The 12,825-nt window shown below is 43.0% G+C and overlaps 2 protein-coding genes across 7 annotated transcripts in view; both read right to left on the reverse strand.

Moving 5' to 3' along the window:
- Positions 1 to 909, reverse strand: part of MND1 (meiotic nuclear divisions 1) — a 47,163-nt gene extending 46,254 nt beyond the window's left edge. The window contains exon 1 of the mRNA XM_037496648.2: positions 866 to 909. Within this exon, the coding sequence (XP_037352545.1) occupies positions 866 to 868 (3 nt within the window). The 5' untranslated portion in view covers positions 869 to 909. The remainder of the gene's footprint in view (positions 1 to 865) is intronic.
- A 1,911-nt stretch (positions 910 to 2,820) lies between these two features.
- The window catches only part of TRIM2 (tripartite motif containing 2), a 123,420-nt gene continuing 113,415 nt past the window's right edge, over positions 2,821 to 12,825 (reverse strand). For all 6 annotated transcript variants that reach the window (XM_037495595.2, XM_037495596.2, XM_054689966.1 and 3 more), the window contains 3 exons: positions 11,966 to 12,036; positions 9,667 to 9,807; positions 2,821 to 7,303 (listed from right to left, as the gene is read on the reverse strand). In XM_037495595.2, the coding sequence (XP_037351492.1) occupies positions 7,151 to 7,303; positions 9,667 to 9,807; positions 11,966 to 12,036 (365 nt within the window). In that variant the 3' untranslated portion in view covers positions 2,821 to 7,150. The remainder of the gene's footprint in view (positions 7,304 to 9,666; positions 9,808 to 11,965; positions 12,037 to 12,825) is intronic.

Consider the following 12,825-nt stretch of genomic DNA (forward strand, 5'->3'; position numbering starts at 1 on the left):
GGGAAGTCTCCGCGCCAGTTTCTCTAACGGGTCGACTTCGGGCTCCGAAGTCCCGCATTTCTCGCCCTTTGGGGAAAAGGACTCTGTTTACAGCCATGGTGTAACTGGCATCAAATGAGGCTTGGTTAGGCCGCCTTTGAAATTGTGAGCAGTTCAGGGGCCTCCCCTGGTGGCGCAGGCGGCTGAAGCAGGACTGTGAAGCTGCCTCTGCAGCGCGGGTTCGAGTCCCGGGCCCCAGCGAGATACCCACATGGCACGGCAGACCTCGCCTGTCCCGCCCGCTGCTCCCCTCAGCAGTGTATTTCATCAGTCTGCCTGTTCTGCTCCCCACTCTGTCTCTGGTGAACCCTCTCACCCTCCCGCACCTCTGGCCTGTACCCCAGCTCTTGTATGCATGAATAAATCTTAAAAAAAAAGAAAAAAAGAAATTAAGAGCAGTTCAGAACGTGCTCCACTGTCCCGATTCACAAAACCACCCCGGGTCGGCACTCAGGCCCTGGGGTCTCCGGTCCCGGAGCAGCCCGCAGGGGGTTCCAAATGCCGGGGTGCGCCCTGGGGCCGAGCCCCGGGCCTCTGGGCTCAGCTCTCGCCCAGGCGCGTTCCAACAGACCCCGGAGCGCTCGAGAACATTTCGCTGCCCCGCCTCAGCCGCCCGTGGCGGGTGGGAGGGGGGCGGGGGGGGTTGGGGGGCAGGGGGGGCGGCTCCCTCCCCGGGACTGCCGCGGGGTGCAGGGCGGCGGGGGGGGGCGCAGCTGCGGGGCTGCCCCCCCGGAAGTGCAGAGGGGGCAGCGCGACCCCTCGGCGTCCCCCTCGGCTCTGCGCCCTCACACCGGGGCACAGGCGCCGGCCGGACCCCAGCTCTTACCATGGCGCGGCCGCGGGTCTTCCGGTGGCGCGGGCGGCGCTCGAGGCGGGGGCGGGGCGCAGAGCGGGTTTGATTTTGGCGCCGACACCGCCCCGGGGGCGGAGCAGCGAGGGGAGGAGGCGGGAGAGAGAGAGGCCGAGCCTCGTCCCCGCGGCGCGCAGCGACCCCTGGCGGCGGCGCCGAGCGGGCGGGCGGGCGGGCGGGCGGGCGGGCGGGCGGGCGGGCGGGGCGGGGCCTGCTCGGGGGCGGGGCCTGTCCCAGCTGTCAGCGCTGAGTGGCTCCTGCGTCTGCAGTGTCGGGGAACCCCCATGCTTCCTCCACTTTCTCTTCGGGGTAGAATTTAACTCCTTTTTATTTTTTATTTTTTTATTTTATTTACTTATTTATTTATTTATACAAGCATTGGGTACAGTCAGAAGAACTGGACGGTGAGAGAGTTCACCGGAGCCAGAGCGGGGAACAGAACAGGCAGACCTACGAAGTACACTGCTGAGGGGAGCAGCGGGCGGCAGGAGAGGTCTGCGCGTCACATGGGGCCCTCCTCTGGTGGCCGGGGAGCAGCCGGGAATCAAAGCAGCGCTGCAGAGGCTGAGGGCAGCTTCGCAACCCAGCGCTCAACTGCTGCGCCACAGGGGAGGCCCTAACCCCTTTTTAAAGAAAGTTTTTTTTTTAAAGATTTTATTTATGCATACAAGAGCTGGGGTACAGGCCAGAGGTGCGGGGTGTGGGGTAGGGGGGGTGGGAAGGGTGTGAGGGACGCACCAGAGACAGAGCGGGGCACAGAACAGGCAGACTGACCAAAGTACACTGCTGAGGGGAGCAGCGGGCGAGGCAGGAGAGGTCTGCCGCACCATGTGGGTAGCTCCCTGGCCGGGGCTCGACCACGTGCTGCAGTGGCTGCAGATAGCTTCATAGGTTTCGTCTTAACCCCTTGCGCAGCAGAAATCCAACCTGAGTTTGTCTTGTAAAATAGAGGTTTGGCTGCTGGCGATGAAGACACCACCTCTGTCCATCCGGATTTGCCCAATCTGGGGCGCCCTTTTTTGTTTTCTCACTTTGCCGTTCATCTCTCCCCCAGTTAGTCACTATTTTTCTAGCTTTAAAAAATCTCCCCCTGGGCCTCCCCGGTGGCGCAGCGGTTGAGCGCTGGGTTGCGAAGCTGCCCGCAGCCTCTGCAGTGCTGGTTCGATCCCCGGCTGCTCCCCGGCCACCAGAGGAGGGTCCCCCATGGCGCGCAGACCTCTCCTGCCGCCCGCTGCTCCCCTCAGCAGTGTACTTCAGTCCTTCTGCCTGCTCTGCTCCCTGCTCTGGCTCTGGTGAATTCTCTCACCCTCCCTCGCTTCTGACTGTACCCAGTGCTTGTATAAATAAACAAATAAATAAATCTTTTTAAAAAAATCCCCTTTTTTGTTTTTATTTTTTAAAAAACAAGGAATGAATTTCAAGTCAAAATGTTCAAAACTACGTTACCACCTGATGACAGTAGATGGTGATTCCAAGCAAAAGTTTGGATCCCTTCGTTTGCAGGTGCTGCAAAATGAAGACTTAATTGTATACACTACTGAAAACATAAAAAGAGCATCTGAAATAGGAATTTGTACCTCCTGTTGCTTGTTAGGGAAGCATAGCATTCCATTGATTTAGTTTCTCCTAGTGTTTTACTCTGCAACATTATTAAACTTATGCCAAAGGTCTCTTTGTTCTGCAGTATGAGGATAGTGATTTTGATCTACTACACCATGTAAATACATGTGCTGTGCATATCCCACGATTTTCCAAATATCTGTTGAAGTTACATCCTAAATGCTAATAGATTATTAGCACGACTAAGAAAATTTTATTAAGCTTCTCATAAGCGTAAACAGTTTGGTTGACGTAATGATCTCTTGCACATATTCTACAACATTCCTTCACTTCCCTTCACTGAAAAAAGAAACAAACATTCACCCTGGAAATGGAGAAAACAAGCTTTATTATAATGATTGGAGATTTTGTGCATGATAAAGATATACACATGAAACTTGTTTCTCCTATGTTTCAAGACAGAATTAATTTAAAGTTTTATTGTAGACTAAAGCATCCAAAATACTGTGGTACGTATGCAGCTATGAACGTACAAACACTTGGATACACAGCGCTCACTCTTTTCTTTAAATAAGCAGTCAGCATTTTGATTCATAAAAGAACAAACCATGAGAAAGTACCAATGTCAGGGCAAGACTTAGTGTTCTATACACAGGAAAAGTATGAAACAGATCTATAAAGATGGAATGTACAAAATTGAAAAAGAAAGGAAGCAAAAAACTTTCATAATCATACGTAGGATTGAAAGGCTATAGACTTGAGGATGATAAAAAGGGTTCTATGATAAGGATACACTCTGTGGATGACAAAACATTCCCATGTCATAAAGCAAAAGCATTGAGTTTAAGGCTGTGCTGCTTTCCAAAGTTAATGGAAGTGCTGTACATTCACTGGAACAACATAGCCAATTAACCTATTTTAGACTATTAATAGCTTTCATACATTCTCCACAAACAGACCACACAATCACTGCCACACAATTCATCTTCAGAAATTTTTTTTTAAAGATTAACATCATGATTTGTAGCTTACTGTCATTTAAAGCAAAAAAAAAAAATTATTTATTTATACCAAACAAATCTTTAATGGGCACTTAGTTTCCTTTATGGCAATTCTAGATTCCTAGTTATCAAAAATATTAAAATAATTGTAAAGTTTAAAACCCTGCAACATTTATAGAATGCAACAGTATTAGGACTTTCGGTTTTAAGCAAACAGCTTCAATTTTATCCTTCCTGGAAATGTCTTGTTTTCACATGGTTAAACTACAAATACTCCTCCCTTTTCAGAAGCTGGTGAATAGAGAGGATACTATAGAGTCCAAATGTACAAAAAGATTTTTCCCATTTGAAGTCATCTGCCGATTACCTGATATTTGCAATTTCTTCCAATTTAACTCAGTAGGCATTACCAACGTAATGACCTTCACATAAGGACCCATATACACTTGCTCATGTACAGCTATTCCAGTTAACTCCACATTAGGACATACCCTGTATACTTAGCAGAAGCAAGTGTGTTCCAGTTGCATGGACCTGTGACATTTATTTGTCTCAACTCTAGTGAGAGCAAATTGAAATAAGGAAACTTGACTTGTTTAGTTACTGGAGACTAAAGTTAGATCAAGACACTAATTACTATTCAAAACAAAGGATGAACAGTCATAAAGGTTTTTTATTGATGTGGTTCTGGACGGACCGGTGACTTTTCCACCTCCCGTGTCCAGCAGGGGAGGGCTCCCTAGGAGGGAATGCACAGTCACGGACCTTCATGTACTAACTGGCAACATTTTGCCATAAGTGCCCAGGGGAAATTTGAATGAGTAATTTTTCAGTGCTACTTATCATGAAGGTATGACAGGTTCTGTACACTTAACAAAGAGAAATCAAACAATAATGGTAGCCCAGAAAAAAAGTCACTTATTTTAATATCCTTCTCAGTTTACCAGAAACCATTTTCCATAGAATGTGACAAAATTGCATTTAAATCTTGTCTATTCCTCTATTATCAGCAGCACTTTCTTCCCTAAAATATGCTTACCAAGAAATACAGTAAATGCACGTCTGTATTCAAATGTGAAATGTTATCTATACTTTAATCTAGATGATCATATTTTTTTGGGGAAAAAATGGTGATTTCTGGGGTGCCCATAGCAACTGTTTCAGATAGTGGAACAGGTCTGAATCAAAATATCTATTCTTTCATTCCAGTTTGTGCCAACTTGACATGCAAAATTTTTTGCCTTGTATTCAATCTACTATTAAGATATGGGATGGCTAATCTTTATGGACCTAATATAGTCCCATAATATAGGACCCAACCTAATATGGGATGGCTGATTAAATTTTTCAATTCAAAAATATAATTTAAATGTTGCACCAAAAACAAACAAACAAACAAACAAAAAAAAACCTTTTCCATAAACTAAGTCTTAAGATCAATAGCCTGGAAAGGGATCCATCACTTCCTGGCCCTTTGGCTAAATGAAGTGTAGAAAGAGGTCCAAATAGGAAAGCATTTTTACTTGTGAAAATAAATTAAAATGAATTTAACCATTTTAAAAGTTTTCTCTTAAACAGTATAGTAACTATTATCTTTTATGCAGAATGTTAATAAACAGCAGAATGAAATTCCCTCTCTGGGATGTAAACTCCAAGGGGGCTGGGATTCTTGTCTTCACTTTACCCCTGGTGTCTGGCATAGTTTGGGGCACCTTGTGATCACTCATCAAACATGAATGTGTAAATTCAAAGACTTTTCACTGATGTCAGGAAACCATGTCTTAGTTTAATATTCTAAAAATGTTATTGAATTTTATAATTTTATCACAGACAGGCTCAAGTACTTTGAAAACTCTACCTAACTTAAAAAAATACTAAACCTAGATGTAAATCTCCCTGAAAAAAATTCTTCCAGGTGTTGATTTGGGCATAATAAATTTGACAGACAATTGGAAGTAGCTGGGTTTCCCTTCAAAATTTTAAAAAGTCCTATATAAGAGTGTGATTGCATTATAAATTAATAAGCAGTAAACATCACATTCATATAGTTACACATAAGGGAATTATTTTCTTATGGTACAGTTCTAAGGTGCTTTCAGTGAAAAAGATCCCAAAGTCATTATCGAAAATGCCGAGTTTGGCATCCTATTTGGTAGAACTGAGTAGAAAGTTCAACTGTGGAAATAGACCACATCTTATTTTACAGTTATCAATGATAGATTGGCTAAATTACTCTTAGCATTTCTTAAAACACATTTATACTTAGGTTTGATTTCCTTAGAACTCAAATTCAACTTTTCTTTTGACCTGTTTCTGTTCTCTCTTATTTTGAAAGCATAGAAGGCCATTTTCTGACTCAAGGTCAGTCACCACCACCATTTCTGGAAAGTGGCAAGAATCATGTTTGCTTGAGGGCGTGTTCTCCTGGGGCAGCTTCACTGTGCAATGAAGGGCGTGCTGAAGAAGGCTGGGCAATGCTTTGCTTTTCAGAGTGCTGCCTATTTCAATACACCAAAGTTTCAGCTATATATATATGTATATATATATGATACATTCTACCTTACCCTAATCATGTATACATAGTCCTTTAATGCCTCTACTATTCATTAGACAATGATAAATAACCATAACATGCCCTTACCTGTAAGGTTTTTGAGATAACACAACTTTGGTAACACTTGCTTTCTAAGGGAAAACCATTCATCAATCGCATGCCTTTGGTTGACACCACAGTCCTCCAAAGGGCTACTTATGGCTCTCTGTCCTAGGATACTGGTGTCCTACTACATGTGCTGACGTTTTGCAGGAGGTAAAGCTTTCGCTTTCATGAAGTGGAAGAAGAGAGACATGTGAGAACATGGCACATAAAACATCACTCATTCTTTTCTTGATTGCATTCCAGTGCACGAATCTGGAGTGGAAGGGCTGTCTGCCAAAGGTAGCATTACTATTGGAAGATGCTTTGCAAAGCATTGGGTATTTCAGGTTGCCCTGAAAATGTACTTTGTTTTTTGATATAATGAGAGCAGGTGAAAGGAATATATCCAAAGGATCTGTGATCGAATCCAGAATGGATGGGAAATTTGCATTGATTGTTAAGTGCTAAACTCATAGACCTGCTAATCAGACTTGCATGACAGTCTCTTTTTTTTTTCCTAAAGTCATTTCTCTGTCACTGTTGATAACCAAAAAAAGTGACCAAAGTAATACCTACTGTAAAAGGTGAGGTTAAAAGATTCCCCAGGTCTTGTGACTGAGGTTAAATAAAGTATATAACTACAACAGATTTTGTTTTTGTTTTGTTTTAATTTTGGAAGCTCTGCGCAAAAGCTATCATTCACAGGATTAACGAATAACCTTTAAATATTCTAGATTTTTTAAATGCTTGTTTGATTTGCAAAATTAGTTCAACTACATAAATCCCTGTCCTACAGGCCATAGTTCACAGGAGTAAAACTTTGCAGTTTTTATAGATTCAGTAGAAGAAATTTCCTTTTTTTAAACCCTAAAGGTGAATTACAGAAATCAGATATGCAGTTTTTAAGGAAACTGTTACATTCAGAAACAACCTTGGAAAGTTCACCAATGATTCCATCTAGCATGAAAAGTCTAGTATAATCTGGTCCCGCGCCGAGAAATTCATTCCAGTTTATAGTGCAAGACCTTTGTAAAAGGGGTGTCCAGCGGCCAACGGTCAAGGTCACTGCAAGTACCGATAGACCTTGAAGCAGTGGTTTCCAGAGTCTGCCACCACTACGTGGCCGTCTGAAGTCAGGGCCAGGCCTTGGGGGCCATAGAGTGGGTCAGCAGATGTATTAATATAGGACAAAAACGATCCACTTCCATCAAACACCTGTCGAAAATATAAAATCAGAGGGTTATACAGGAAAAGGTTGAATGGTATGATGAAATAAAAGTGAGAAAGCGCTTGATATGAGTGTTTTTTATATAAAACATGTATATTCCCGAGGTTTGTTTAGGACATTAACATATCTACTCTCTCTCTCTCTCTCCCTTTATTTTATTTTTTCTTCTCTCCCTCTCTCCTTGTCCCAGAGTTATAGACAGTGAACATGCCCTCGGCCAGTATATTCTTAAGGTGGTCATATTTGATGGAGCGTGAAAAATGTATGACCGGTATCTCTCGCTCAAAGCCTTCACTTTTCCCTTCCAGCTTCACGTCTCTCTTTTATCCCCAATCATTAGAGAGAAAGATGAGCAACTAGACCACAGAAGAACCGTCTTGAGTGATCATGAGAATGAGAAAATAGATTATATTTTCTTTTTTAGAGAAGAGCTACAAGGGTGGTGCAGGGATTAAAGTCTCTGCACTATCAAGCAATTGCCAGCCACTACGGCATGAGTTTGATCCCCTGCCATGGAGCTACCCACACTGTGCAGCAGACCTCTTCTGTCTCGCTCACTGCTCCCCTCAGCAGTGTATATCAGTAGATCTGCCTGTTCTGCTCCCCACTTTGTCTCTGGTGAATCCTCTTATCCCCCGCACTTCTGGCCTACACCCCAGTACTTGTGTGCATAAATAAATAAAAATAAGCCTTTAAGAAAAAAGAAAAGAGTTACAAGAAGTCACTGGGGCAACATGCATGGATACGAAGTGGTCGTCTTTGGTCTGGAAGCTTCTGCTGTGATGAAATTAAAAAAAAACTTCTTTTCAAGGGCTAAGCTGGTTCCTCTGGACAATTTGTTTGCCCTGTGGAGTGCTTTAAAAGGCAGTGGAAGCTAACAGGTGTTATGAGCACAAACAGCTTAGCATTGGTGGTCCCACATGGAAATGCTTTGTGGACTTGGCCCCTGTCTGGCTTCTGACTTCCCGTCAGATACAGAATGCCTCTTTCAAATGTAGTTGCCTGCTGGGGTAATTAAACAAGATAAATACACTGGAGAAATAAAGGCATTTAGTGTTGTCTCAGTTCTTTATCCGAGATGTAGTTATACACACTGGATACAAAGTTCTGATGGCTGTACTCACAGAGACCCCTGGTAGCTATGAGATTTAAAGAGCACTGTGGGTGCTCAGGTGCATGGCAGAATGAAGAACCCTGCCTGTTAATGCATGTTTAGATTATGCAGGTGTCTACACAGACAATTGAGAAAATAGAGTGGTCTTCCTACCTTGAGGATTTGACGGTTTTGTTGTTGACATACAGAAAAATCAAAGTTTTTGTGCTGGGGCCCCTTTGCAAAGACTATAGACTCCACTTCAAAACAGTGTTTCAATGTGCTTTTTCCAGAATGCTATAATTTTTATCATTTTTAATATGCAGTCAAAATATCAAATGCCATTTACAATACCATTGCTCCTAAACCACAGATGCATATTCAAATGTATTCTTCTTTCAGATTTGCTTTTGGTAACTTCTGATTTTGAAATAATAACAGATTAATGGGAAGTTGCCATGATAGTGCCCAGAAATCCTGTGTCCCTTCAACCAGTTCCCCCCAAAGTCTCCATCTTATAAAAGAGATGCTGGGATGTGGATATGTAGCTGTACATTTTATCCCAAGTGTAGATTCCTGTAACTACCATCACATCAGAATATTCTACAATATCAGAATATTCCATAGAACAGGACTTCCTGGCTGCCTCTGGGTGGTCATGTCCACCTCCCCCCCCAATTTACTCCCATTGTCCCTAACGGATCTGTTTTCTTTCTCAATAATTATTTTTGTTTTGCAAATGGCACATACATGGAATCAAATGGTATATGATCTTATTGAAGTGCCTCTTTCCACTCAGCATGAGTGATGGTTCCAAGTTCGTCTGCTCCTTTTCACTCCATAGCATAGGGTATAATAGTAATATGACAAGGTCTGTGATTTCTCTTGGTGGTAATATTACAGGTGTTACTAAAGCTACTGTGATTGCTCCCTCTATTCATAATGAAAGGCGGTGAAACTCTTCAGTTAGAAGTTACTAGAAATAATGGTATAATATATCTGTCATCTTAAATTCAGTGCCAGGCCCTTTGGTAGTCTGTGGGTGCATGTGAAGATGCCCTAAGGTTGGGGTGTGGTCTGGTAACATGCTGACGCTTTCTCTACCCCATCTTGCTTAGCCGGGAAGTCCGGTGAAGTCACCTACGGCCTTATGACCTAACCCATGAAGAATGAGAAGCAGGCCATTTTGGAGGACAGTTGCTTCCTCACTACTAACAAAAGCCCAGCACTGAAATGCCCCAGAGTGTGTCTGCCTACCTGGATCCTGCTGTTGCCCCAGTCAGCCACGATGATGTTGCCGTTGGAGTCCACGGCCACGCCTGTCGGGGCATTGAACTGCCCGTTTCCTTCTCCATTGGAGCCAAACTTCAACATGAATTCTCCTTCTTGATTAAACACCTGCATGAAATATTTTTGAATTACTGTAAATTAAAATAGTTGAGCCAATATCATGGATTTTAAAAATATCTATCTGAGCAGGTTATTTATAGCATGACCTATGCTTTAAGACATTCTTTTTTTTTTCTTTAAAGATTTATTTATTTACGCATACAAGAACTGGGGTACAGGTCAGAGGTGCAGGGGATAAGAGGATTCACCAGAGGCAGAGTGGGGAACAGAACAGGCAGATTGACTGAAATACTGCTGAGGGGAGTAGTGGGCGAGATAGGAGAGGTCAGCTGCGCCATGTGGGTTACCTCCCTGGCTGGGGATTGAACTCGTACCGCAGTGGCTGCAGATAGCTTGATAGTGCTGAGACTTAACCCTTTGCGCCACCAGGGAGGCCCCTAAACTTGATACTGTTTTTTTTTTTTTTGCACTTAAAAATTTTTTTTATTATAAATTTTATTTTTATATTCCCCATACAATTACGACCCCTTTATTTTGACCCCAACCTCTCCCCTCCCTGCCCCCTACTCCCCATAGAGTGTCTCTGGTTCATAGTTTGTTCTTAAAAAAAGGAAAATAATCACAAACTCAATCTCCCTGTCACCTGTGGGGTGGAGCGCTGCCACGGGGTGGCGACTCTGTGGAAACAAAAGGGCACTGCCAGGGAGCACCCCCTTCCCTCCTCCTGCACCCTCACCACTGTGCTGCACTGTGCTTGTGAACTGATACCCAGGGAAAAAGTGCAAGGTCTCCCCTTTCACTCAGGCGAGAGGTGTCTTTGAGGAAACTTCTGAGAGAGCGCTCTTGGTTGTTAAAGTCCCTATCCCTCATCTCTTCCAGGTAAGGGATAGGGATCAACTGATTAGATCAACTGATTCTAGCTTTGGTTTATCCATGGCTGACCCTGTGGAAACTTGAGCTACTGACTTATCACCTGTGTTGCTGCCTTATTAACTTTTCTTTAAAATGCCTCACTTTAAAAAATTTCCATGAACTTACAAGGAAAAATGCATCACTTCTGAAAGTGCAAACTATTATCACTTAATGGAACAAAAGGCAAATCTAAAATGAAATATGTAACTCTTAAAATAAGGGAAGGGGGTGAGGGTGGCTAGGTTGGGGCAGGTCGTGGTCAGTTTTGCATGGCGAAGGATGGAAACTCGACCTGGAGGCTAATGTGATATAGTGCACATACCGATGCTGATTTAAAGTGCTGGCCACCCGAAATCTATGTAACGGCATAAGCCAATGTACTGCAATTAAAAATTAAAAAAAATAAACAAACACATTTCAAGGATTCTCTGTCCCAAACTGCAAATCAAATTGTTTTTATGGTGCTAAGCAAGGACTATGGCCAGAATTCTTGATGAAAATAAAATAAAGTATGTCATTGCCTAAAAAAACAGTAGGTGCCAGCACCTGGCCCAGGACTGCAGGCCTTCCTGCAGCCGGACACCAGGTGCTTGCTCTGGGAGGGGACAAACATCTTCTGGCTTCAATATATGAGATATCTGCCTTGAACCACTTATTGTTTTCTAATTTGTTCATAATAAAGTTCACATATTCCCTCTATACCCAGTTGGAAAGATGTAAAGAGGGGGTGGGAGGCTGCATTGTTTTTCAAGAAACACCAGGTGGGTGAAAGTACCCTGAGAAGCATCAGATATGCTACATGAATAAATGTACACTGGGGTGAACCCCCCATCTATCCCATATCTGTTGTTGCAGCAGAATATTAATTTTTAAGTTTATTTGAAAGGCTTTATGATGCAGAAAATTGAAAAAGCGCTCTGTTCAGTTTATTGGATAGACACAAAGTATTAAACTGCTTTCACGAGCTAATTTTTCAAGTCGTCTCTATTTACACCCATTTCAAATTAAAAAACTTATTGTCATATTTTTTTGACTTCTCTGACTCTCCAAGGTCTGTCTGTCCAAATTGATACCTGCATTTGTTTTTTTTAACATTTTAAAAGGGCAGGTTTATCAGGAAGAGGAAAAGGAGGCACCTGCACAGCCAGTCACAGACGGGCAAGAGCCTGTCTTTAAGAAGCCAAATCTAGTCTTTGAGGTTAACACCTTTAGGCCCTGTATTGTTATTTTCCCCCAGACCGATTTCTCAATAAACGCATTTAAAAGTTAACAACAATTGATGTGTTTCTAGTACCTTGACAGAGTGATTATGGAAATCTGTAACGATAATCTCATTATTGCTATTTACAGCTGCAAAATGGGGACCTGCAATAAAGATGGAAAAAATTAGGTGGTGACCACAGCAAACCAAGTGGCAGCAATAACACAGCAGTTACTACCAGATGTAGTACATTAACTTAGTTTACTTCAGCAAGAACAAAGAATTTGAGACTCAGTCCGGGAAAGTTCACCCAACCAGACCTCTGGCTCCAGATAACCTGGCCCCTCTGTCACGCTATGCCTGTCACTATCTACTCTGAATTCTTTCAGCTCAAGCTAAGCGCTCCCCCCGGCCTGGTGAAGCGGAATGAGCAACAGCGGCAGAAGTTATTCTCCGCACCACCGTCTGAAAGTCCCCTCTGCCAGTTCCCTGAGTACATGTGATCATTTCAGGATCCCCAGCTTCCGACTGAGAAAAAACACAGTGACTCTGCACTGGGAAGAAGACTCTGACAGGTCATGCTTTTGAAAAAAAATCGAGCAGAAAACCCACTTTATAATTTGAGTTGACATTCAGAACCTGGCAGAACTGGAGACAAAGCATAAAGAAAGATTAAGCAAATGAATATTCACTGCCCAAAGCATCCTTTCAAAAAGAGAATTTAATAAAAATGTTCATTAAATAAAAATTTAATAAATTCAGCCTCTTGCAGATGTGAAAATCTAAGGAAGCTTGCAATTGCAAGCTCGGTATGGTATACCATAAAAGAGAAGGGAGTCTATCCTTGCTGTACACAGTAAATGTATTGAAATCATGATATCTTACAATTACTAAGGAAGGTTAAAAAAAACCTCTCATTCAGAAGCTCCATAAAGCTGCAGCTGGGAAACAAG

Source organism: Talpa occidentalis, unplaced genomic scaffold (assembly GCF_014898055.3).
Source record: "Talpa occidentalis isolate TD23 unplaced genomic scaffold, MPIMG_talOcc4v2.1 talOcc4.8, whole genome shotgun sequence".
Lineage (NCBI taxonomy): Eukaryota > Metazoa > Chordata > Mammalia > Eulipotyphla > Talpidae > Talpa > Talpa occidentalis.